Source organism: Lepidochelys olivacea (genome assembly GCF_965140295.1).
Source record: "Lepidochelys olivacea isolate rLepOli2 genome assembly, chromosome: 1".
Taxonomy (NCBI): Eukaryota; Metazoa; Chordata; order Testudines; family Cheloniidae; genus Lepidochelys; species Lepidochelys olivacea.
The window spans coordinates 53,230,883-53,241,088 of NC_140411.1; the positions used below are offsets into that span (position 1 = coordinate 53,230,883).

The 10,206-nt window shown below is 44.4% G+C and overlaps 1 protein-coding gene across 2 annotated transcripts; it reads left to right on the top strand.

Moving 5' to 3' along the window:
- The first annotated feature begins 735 nt into the window (after nt 1–735).
- CCNA1 (cyclin A1) lies at nt 736–9,832 on the top strand. Of its 2 annotated transcripts, none has more exons than XM_084643958.1 (9): nt 736–1,006; nt 1,999–2,175; nt 4,965–5,208; nt 5,413–5,537; nt 6,204–6,427; nt 7,050–7,254; nt 8,116–8,229; nt 9,032–9,165; nt 9,599–9,832. In XM_084643958.1, the coding sequence occupies exons 2-9, from the start codon at nt 2,023–2,025 to the stop codon at nt 9,648–9,650; spliced, it is 1,251 nt and encodes a 416-aa protein (XP_084500084.1). In that variant the 5' UTR covers nt 736–1,006; nt 1,999–2,022; the 3' UTR covers nt 9,651–9,832. The 2 variants fall into 2 exon arrangements, with proteins under 2 accessions (XP_084500084.1, XP_084500085.1); XM_084643959.1 differs by lacking the exon at nt 736–1,006 and adding an exon at nt 1,070–1,175.
- The last annotated feature ends 374 nt before the right edge of the window (nt 9,833–10,206 follow it).

Below are 10,206 nucleotides of genomic sequence, written 5' to 3' on the forward strand. Positions count from 1 at the left end.
TAGAAAGAGCATGATGTCAGATCTGGGTTCTTATGGCTATGCAGATATACAATGCATAGAATACTTACTATACTGTTACATTTCACTATTTTTGCTACGTTTCTCTTTAGACAATTCTGTTTAGATTTTTGCAGGAGAGGGGGAGCTGAGGTTAAAAATGAGCAGGATCCAGGTACCAGACATGTGTTTTCCAGTTCTGTTGCGTCAACAGGGCATCAGGGTATACATTTTACCAGTAATGCAATGTATCATTTGGATTTGGGGGCCACAGTTGCAAAGATCACCTGTTTCAAAGTAGCAGCCCTGTTAGTCGGTATCCGCAAAAAGAAAAGGAGGACTTGTGGCGCCTTAGAGACTAACAATTTTATTTGAGCATGAGCTTTCCTGAGCTACAGCTCACCTCATCGGATGCAGCTCACGAAAGCTTATGCTCAAATAAATTTGTTAGTCTCTAAGGTGCTACAAGTCCTCCTTTTCTTTTTAAAGGTCACCTGGATTCTGGTTTTTCTTGCAGTACTCATGCCCCGGATGCATTGATCTCGTGCAAAAGGAGTAGCACTTGTCATCTCTGGTGCCAAATGAGCGGGGGCCTTGTGTGCTGCGGTTTATGGAAGGGAGCCGAAGGGGTGTGGGTGTGTGTGTGTGTGTGGGGGGGGGGGGGTCATTCTCCCATGGCTCGCACCGCTCCAGCAGCCAGCGGGGTGTACCAGGGAGAGCAGCAGCCAGGGGCTACTCAGCGGCGGGCGCGCGTCTCGCCTTCAGGGCCAGCCCGGGGCGCCCTGCTCGGCCCCGACCCCGGCCCTCCGTGGGGGGGGGGTCCCGGACACCCGCGAGCCCCGAGGCAGGGAGCGTGGAGCCCGTGGCCAACCCCCCGCGCCGGGCCGGGTCTCCATGGAGATCCCCCAGGGCCCCGGCACGGCCGCTGCGGTTGCCACGGGAGCCGCCGCCGCCGCCGCCGGTCTGAGCTTCCAACGGGCCGGGCCCAACAGCCGCGGGCTGGTCGAAAGTAATCAGCGCCCGCGGGGGAGGGGCTGCGCCGCCGCCTCCCCCGCCCCCGGGACGCGGGCTACATAGGCGGGGCTGGGGGCAGCGGGGCGGCTCGGCGCCCTGGCCAGTGGCTGCCTAGCGGGCAAGGGGCGGTGGCGGCGGTGTCTCCCCGGCTGTGGGGCTGGCGTGTAATGCGGGGCGCGGCGGGGCTCCCGGGGCACTAGTGCGCGTTGGGCTCCCCGCAGGACCCCGGCGGGGGCTGGTTCTGCCCTGGGCGCTGGCGTCCGTGGGCGCTTGGCCCGGGCATTGCTGGCGGGGCAGGACCTCCTGGGAGCTCGCGAGCCTGTCACCCTCCCGCTCTGGGGCGCCTTGCTTCAGAGTGCTCTGCCCTGGCAGTAAGCAACAGCAAGGAGAGCCTCCGCCCTGCGCCTCCGAGAGCCCCAAGGGCGCCCTCTGGCCGGGGTTACTGTAGCCGCCCTCTTTCAGTAGCCTCTTCCCTTGCGTCCCTGCTCCTCCCCCCCCCCCCCAAAAAAATTTCCCTGTGGAGCTGCAGCGCTTGTAGGGAGCGGCTCCAACAGGGAAGCTGAGGTATTTTTGGCGGGGTGGCATTAATGAAGGCAAATCTGTCTCACACGGAGTGTGAAAATCTGTTCATGAGTCACAGATTCTAAGGTTAGAAGGGGTCATTGTGATTGTCTCCTCTGACCTGGGTAAGGCAGGCCAGAGACCTTCCATGAAATAATTCCTAGAGCGTATCTTTTAGAAAAACATTCACTCATGATATAAACATTGTCAGTGATGGAGAATCCCCCATGGCCCTTGGTAAATTGTTCCAGTGATTAATGATGAGACCTAGAGGAAGCATCCTGCATTTAGAATAAGAAGCAGTAATGGGCGAGAGCTGCACTCCTTCTAGGAGTGGAAAGGGGAATCTAGACTCTTGTCTCTAGAGAGAAATTCGGGTAAACTTGCCTCGGATGACTAACATGCCATTCTCTTCTCTTCTCTTAGCTGTCAGCTGCTGACCTTGAAACAATGCATCACAACGATAAGAGTGGGATCTCCCAAGGTGGAAGTTGGGAGATCCGCCGGGTTGCAGCTGGGCCTTATTCCAACCAAAATCCACCACAGCGGGCTGTGCTTGGGCTGCTGACTGAGAATGGGCAGTGCTTGAGGGCATGTAGCCAGGTAACTTTTTTGGGGGGGAGAACCCCATTGCTCATTGTGGGGTTACACTTATGAGAAGTGTCTTTCAAACGCCCAAGGTGCCTTTTGTTCATGTGTGGATGATACTATTTAAGTCCGATATAACATGGGCAGTTGCTATGGAAGCTTTTCTGGTCTCCAAACAAATTTTGTCAAGGCCCCTGTTATTCCAGCACTGAGTCTCCTCTTACTATGCATCTTAACCAGAGACCATGAGGAACTATGACCATTTTCTCCTTCCCTGAGTGTTTCTCTAAACCTAGTTCATCTTTTTTTAAACATTACCTTTGTGAACTGATATGTAAACCGTCAAAGGGCATTGCTGGGAATGTTGGTAAACATGAGTTTAAAAAACGTATGTGCAAAACATGTATCTAAAAGTCTGACTGATCAGGAGATATTTAAGTAAGTAAATACCTAACATGATTTCATTCTTCCCCCCCCGCCCCCCAACTGACACAAGCCTGATAAATGACCTGACCCTCAGCTTGCACTGGAGGGACACAATACCAACTCTGGCAATTTTATTGCAAATATCATCATTTTTAATATCTTCCTTGAAGCCCTAGTTCCTGGAATCCCGTGATTACTTGAGAATCTCAGTTCAGCTTTTTTAAAAATATATAAAAGATAAATTTCTAGCCCACAGAATTGCAGAAACAAGCTTGAAAATGTGGCCCAAGTGCACCTTAAAGGCTCAAACTAGAATGCAAATAAAAAGAACCCAGCATTTATTACCTCTTGACTTTTAAGGCTATTTTATGATTCTTTTTGAATGCTTGGGGCTGGCCGTACTGGGTTTGCAATACGTAATTTGGCTAACACACATGATTTGCTTTTCTCTTTCTATTTCATCCAGAGCACACATGGGATTTAAAAGGGTAGTGCTTCCATCCCTGTTCAGTTAGCAGATCTTTTGGGGGAGGTCATGGCTAGCTAGTATTCTACAGTGGAGCCTTACTGACCATTTCTCCCTAACTTGGAGCCCAGCTTTAAGTAAGGTTTCTGGAGGGAGAGGGACTGTTACATGGCTTCTCTATACCCTCGACCTATGGAATGTAGGGCTCCGTGGAAATGTATATGCCCATTAACTGCCAACTACTGCTCAAAGGTTCCGTGGCTCGGTACATGACTCCTACAAGGTGTTGATATGGTGGCAATACATTCAGAGAGCAAGAATTACCTTTCGGATAGCCTTTTTTCTCAGTTTCCCTCCTGTTCCAGAATAAATTTAGGTGCCAAAGCCACTATGCAGACTTTAATCTGGTTAGCATGGCTCTCTCTAGTACTCTGCTGTGTCATACACTGGAATGGTCCTTGCATGTACAGTAGCTGCTACTCCTGTGCAAAGCTCTTTAGAGGAAAGCAGTCCAGTAGGATTAGAGTAATAACAGATTACCATTTAAAGGTGGTAATCCTTAGAGTACATCTGGTATTCTGTAATAAAAACAGACCTCCCCCTTCCCCCCACCACAGTCTTCAGATCTGAGCATCTAAAGCCAGGCTCCTAAATAAAGGAACCTGACTACGGAAGTTTGGCATACCTACAAATCCCACTGAAGCCAAATGGGGGTTGGAGGGGCTCAACATCTCTGAAAAGCTCTTATTTGAGTCACTGCAACTGCAGTTCTTATTGACATGGTGGGGTTTGTGATTGCTCAACATTCTGAAAATTGGCCCCCTTTTATTTCAGAGCCTAACTTTGGCCTAAGCTTTTTCAAACCTGGGTGCCTAATGTATTGCTCAAAGATGTACTTAATACAGTGTATGCTCATCGGGGGTTGCAAGCTCTTAGCTCAGGTTCATAGAATGAATAGACAAACTACTTGCCCAGTTCAAAACCTTCACTATGAATTGGGCTAAACCCTGACCCACTTGTGCAGTTCATGGGCATACTCACTAGAATTATAAGAAACTTCTAATAGCTTTCATCTACAGGCTTGCTCTTGACTATTGGCAGTCCAGGAAGACTGATATGACCCTTATAAAAGGCTTTTATTAGCTTTTCAATACAAAACCCAGTTTTTTTCTGAAAACTGTACTCTTAAAATGACAGGTTTCAGAGTAGCAGCCGTGTTAGTCTGTATCCGCAAAAAGGAGTACTTGTGGCACCTTAGAGACTAACAAATTTATTTGAGCATAAGCTCAGCTCAAATAAATTTGTTAGTCTCTAAGGTGCCACAAATACTCCTTTTCTTTTTACTCTTAAAATGATCTCTTGAGACATTTGGTATAGCATTAGTATACATATGCAAAAACCGTTTTAACAATCTTAATATCAAATTATAAAAGACTGTTTTTGAACTCTTAATGCCCTTCTTGTTTTCTTCAACAAGCTAAGGTAACAAGTGTTGGGCTGCATTTAATGTTGGTAGTTCTCAGCATGAATAAATTGAACTGTAGCTCAGAGCTTATAATTACAGTTGGCATTTCAGCAGAATTGCTCAGGCTGGCCATTTTGCAGATGAATGTTTGACACTCACAATATGAGATTATTCAAGACTGATCCTGTCTTATTAAACTGGAAGATAATTTAATTCTCCGTGTGGCACAAATGTCCATCATTACAGCAAGATGGCAGTAAGCAGAATTTCCTAAATGCCAGTTGTAATGGCAAGCTTTGTTTCAACTAATGTTCAATTTATTGATGCAAGTGCTTGCAGTCTGCAGTGCTAAGGAAAATGTGTGGCTTTGTTCTAAAAATATGAATCTCGCTTTTTCTGTTTGTAACTAAATCTCTTCCTACAGGTTAAATCTGTACTTTATTTCAGGGTACCACCATAGTCAGACGCTTCTCTGGCTCTGAAAATGCTTTCTCTCCCTCTGGAAAGAATATATTCCCTAGCTGTATGGTCAATGTAACATCCAAGCAAGGGTTTGCTATATATGTAGATGAACCAGAGCAAAAAGACAGATGCAGCTGCACAGTTGTAGAAGAGGTGGAACCTAGCCAGTGTGAAGTGGATACTAGCACAATGAAACCCAATATTCATCTGTTGTTGGATTTGAGTACAGGTAACTGTCACTGCTCAAAACCTTGCTTGTAACATTAATCTCATACATGAAGTGGCTTACTTTTTTAACAAAAGTAAACTTGTCTACATTATCTGTAGATTACTTGTTCATATAGATGTGATTCAATCTTGTACTGCAAGCAAATTGGCAGGATAAGTTAAGTCTTGTTGGATGCCTTATGTAATAAGAATCCTGATTATGCAGGTTCTCCTATGTTGGTGGATACATCATTCCAGTCACAACATGAAGTTCATATGGATAACAATGTGGATATAATGAATGTGGGAGACTATGCAGAAGACATTCATCAGTACCTTAGAGAAGCTGAAGTGAGTGGCTTTCACAAGCCTATGTCAGCGTTTCCTTGACCCTACATGTACTGGCAACACTTAAGTCTTAGATGTAGATTGCCACTCTTAAAACATTGCTGCATGACACAACTTTCAGATTCTCGGGTTGTCATTTAGCATCTCTTTACTACCTGCATTCTCTTTAACAAAGCATTCTCCGTAAGCTCCTTGTGTTGCTGGCCAAGGTCAGAGCAGGAGGTAGTGAGAAGATTCTTCTAAGATGCAGGACAGCTTTGGACTCTAGCTCCTCTCTCAGATGGAATGTGTAACTGAGCTTTGCTGGGGTGAGGAGGCTTGCAACAGCTCTTGAGAACCTATTTATCAAGTTGCGAGTAAGAGAATGTGGCAAAGGGCTGTAGCAATCTGAGGAGGTGGTGGTTACCTGGGGCTCCTAACACCCACCAGAGTAGTACTTTTACTACACACTAGCTTTTGCACTGTGGTAGGTCTTCCTCAATTACAGCTATCAAACTTCATGATTTTTGTTGCTGAATTCAGTACAGCTCTCCACTCATTGATGGTGGGAATCAGTAATGGCCTTAATATATTTTCCATCAATGAAAATAATTACTTACACTATGGATATGGCAAAGGTGGTTGTTCTTATAATGTCTTAATTATTGAACCTCAAATCTTTCTAAACAGATAAGATACAGGCCAAAACCATATTACATGCGAAAGCAGCCAGACATCACATCAGGGATGCGTGCAATCTTGGTGGACTGGCTGGTGGAAGTTGGGCAAGAATACAAACTTCGTACTGAAACACTGTACCTAGCAGTCAACTTTCTGGACAGGTTTCTTTCCTGCATGTCTGTCCTCAGAGGGAAGCTGCAGCTTGTGGGAACAGCAGCAATTCTTCTGGCTGCGTAAGTGTTCTTTATGTTGCCTACTAAAGTCTTGACAGACCCAAACTTGTGGGAAAAGACCTCTTGGACTCATTTAGAAGTTGAAACTAAAATCTATTCTGAAGAGCTGTGCTGGTTCTGACAACACAAACCTTGTAGTAGTAAGAATTTGTCTTCAAACTTACATTCTATCCTTCTACTTAATTCACCAACTCTTCTTACTGATTTTTGATTTTGAACATGGACTAAACCAAAACTTTTGTCTGGAGCGTATTGTATCACTGAGACTTTTGGCTCTTAAAGCTTAAGCTGCTTAACTTCAACGTGAATTCTGTTTAAAAAATGGTACAAGATGACATCCTGCATAATATAGCTCTTAAGGAGGCAGTCTAATGTCTGTAAGTGTTGCCCTATTGTATAGTGGATCTAAAAAGGACTTGTAGGTAAAAGCTGAATGTATTAAGCTTGTCAAAAGGTACCATGTGTGTTACAGGATATGCCTAAGTAGGGGCTGAAGTCTATGAATCTTGTTGAATGAAGGTGGACCCACATGCTCATCCCAGCAATGACTCCGACAAGCCTTTCTTTCTGATTGCAACTTCAAACCTCATAGACTTAATGGACTTTTTGCACTGCTTTTTAGGAAATATGAAGAGATCTACCCTCCAGAGGTAGAGGAGTTTGTGTATATAACAGATGATACTTACACAAAGAGACAGTTATTAAGAATGGAACACCTGCTCCTGAAAGTACTGGCTTTTGACTTGACGGTACCAACTATCAACCAGTTTCTCCTTCAGTATTTACAGAGACATGGAGTCTGTGTCAGGACAGAGAACTTTGCAAGGGTACGTGTTACGCTCCTTTAAGGGCTGTGGGAGGGCAGTGATTGATAAACCAGGAACATTGGGAGGAGTGGGAACTTTCAGACTTGGCTTACTCTCAGGAGCATCCTCTTGAGTGGAAAACACCTGTCATAGGGAACATGCTGAGGGTGCCTGCCTGTCAGTCAAACATGACTGACACACACCCTGATAAACCAGTACCCTAACTGGAGATTATATGGTGCACAGCACATTCAATTTAAACCTACTAGGAAATCTATCACACTTCTTGCTTTCCAAAACTACAGCTTTATGCTGTCAGTCTGTACTGATAGAACATGTATAGTGGTAGAGCCCAGAGGCCCCAACAAAGATCAGGGCCCTGCCATGCTAACCACTGACTGTACCAATATAATATAGCACTACAGGACATACATTTTCACTATCAAAGGACAAAGGGTAAGAAAGCAAGTCTTATTCCCACTGTCAGATAGTTTGCGTGCCTCAGCTCCCTAACTTGCCTGGGGCCATGTAAGAAGCCTATGATAGAGCCGAAAACAAACCCAGGCCTCCTGAGTCCCATTCCAGTTCCTTGACCACAAGACTGCCCAGCCTTCACTCAGCTAACTGGTATCTCTCTAAAAGGTGACTTCTGACCCCATTAAAGATTATTGTAGAACTCCTGTTGACTCCAGTAAGGGCAGGATTTCACCCTAACTTTCTCAACAGAGAAAGCAACTTTCTCAACAGAGTATATAATCCACTGTTCTCCAAAACTGTGGTGCTGGAAAGATAACCAATGCTTGTTTGGAGCACACTGAATTGATCCCACCTTATACACAGAGGTCTATTTGAAAGTAACTTTTGCAAACTTCTTTTGCCTAGTATGTAGCAGAGTTGAGTCTCTTGGAAGCTGATCCATTTCTGAAGTACCTTCCTTCACAAACTGCTGCAGCAGCTTACTGTCTAGCAAACTACACTGTGAACAGGCATTTCTGGGTAAGCTCTTAATTCTCTGAGGTGCTGTGGAACAGGGGGTTTCTTACCTCTACAGGTTCAGACTTAAAAGTGGAAAGAATTTCCACTCCAGATAGTATGAACTAGCAGATCTCTTGGGAGGGTTCTAGTTCAACTAAACAGGCTTTTCCACTGGCATACAGTTGATATCTAGCTAGTTAAAGATTTGCTCCTCTTTTTCATCTAGAACTTCTGCACAGGCAGGAACAATACTCTACTTTGGTCACTGGCTGAGACTAACCTGATATGGTACACAGTCCTAATGAGATTAGTCATTAACCATCTTGTCAATGTATTGATCCACCCTATAAAAAACTGAGACTGGCCTCTATGCAACTGTTTGTGTTTGGGGGAGGAGGGGGAGATTAGAATCTTAGTGCACATGGTTTTATCCAAATACTAATCTAATTGGTATCTGCCTCTGTGCTGTAGGAATAATTTCATTTGGTGGTAATGGTAGGGGAAACTCTTTAGAACTGGTGAAAGACACCAGCAAGTATTCTGTCTGCATCAGAAGGAGCTTCTTGTCAGCCTTCTCTGCTGTAGTAAAGACCTAAAGTGGACATTGATAGTAGGATGCATCTGGGGTATTGAGAGTGCTCAGATCCTCTATGGTGACTGCTATGGGATCTCACTTCAGCAGCAAAACAGATGCATCTGTTAATCTAAGTAGTCAGCAGAAATGTGACCTTGCTTCTTGACAGAGGGCCTCTACCAAAATCTGGAAGACACAATACCTAAACAAATGCAATAATGTACCATAATTCTTTTCTCTACTGTTCAGCCAGAAACACTTGCTGCATTCACTGGGTATTCACTAAGTGAGCTAGTGCCTTGTCTGAGTGATCTACATAAAGCATGCCTTGATGCGTCTCATCGACCACAGCAAGCAATTAGAGAGAAGTACAAGCTGTCAAAGTAAGTTCCTAAGACACTAAATGCTTTCTGTTTGGCTCCAAATGACAGCAGGCATTAAAATTGGCCAAATCTCTTCAACTGATGCAAATCATGCTGTTCTGATCAATGGAGATATGCTATGGGAGGTCCTATGTGCAAGCTATTTAATCAAAAGTTTCTGCATAACTGGTAGTCCTACCTTGTGGGAGCTACTAGATAGTGGCTGATACTAACTACAAACATCTTGAAGGTTGAGGTGATCTTAAAAGTAAGAACTGCTCTTCTTATAAGAGCAATCTTACAATCTAGGCATAGCCATAACTTTGTTTCAGATTTGCATGATGCTGAAGCACTCAGGTGCTGAAACCCAAATCATTCTTGTACCTCAGTAGGGTTTCCTATTCACAAGATGTCAGTTAAATAACTTGTAACTAGCTGCCTGTTTCTATTGTAGGTACATGCACGTATCCTTTATGGAGACACCAGCAGTTCTTCCTCTGCAATAAATGCCAGTGAACGAACACACTGACTAAAATCGAAGCACTTGCCTCCTGATCAACAGAGTTGGTCTTACATTTTTATAGGGCACTGCAGGTCATGTGTCAATAACCATGATGCTTATTGTTTTAGCTGACATTTTTAAATGATTTTTTTACAAGGACTGTAGTCTAGTTTTAATGTAAACTAAAAGCACTTTTAATAAATATCTTGCCTTATGAATATGTCTCTAGCTTCACTTGTCCAAGCTTCAACTTACTAAGATTTGTGGTGGATTCTCTATCTTTGGCACCTTTTTAAATCAATATTGGGTGAATTTCGGTTTGAACTGGAGCATCTTAGGGGGGAAACCTCAGAAGTCCTATGGCCTGTGTTCAGCAGGAGGTCAGACTAGATGATCACAATAGTCCTTATGGCCTTATAACCTCTAAATCTTATCTAGGTCTCAAAATGGGTTGTGAATCAAAAGGAGAAACTATTGACTCTTACCATAAATTGACTGCAAGATCTGCGGGGCAGGTATTGTATTAATCACTCATTTGAGTCTTGTTTCAAACAATAGAC

Excerpts from the sequence above, each read along its gene's own strand:
- CCNA1 (XM_084643958.1), top strand. The coding sequence starts at position 2,023 with ATGCATCACAACGATAAGAGTGGGATCTCCCAAGGTGGAAGTTGGGAG. Across the intron at positions 5,538-6,203 it reads AGTACCTTAGAGAAGCTGAA|ATAAGATACAGGCCAAAACC; the intron begins GTGAGTGGCTTT and ends CTTTCTAAACAG. Across the intron at positions 7,255-8,115 it reads GGACAGAGAACTTTGCAAGG|TATGTAGCAGAGTTGAGTCT; the intron begins GTACGTGTTACG and ends TCTTTTGCCTAG.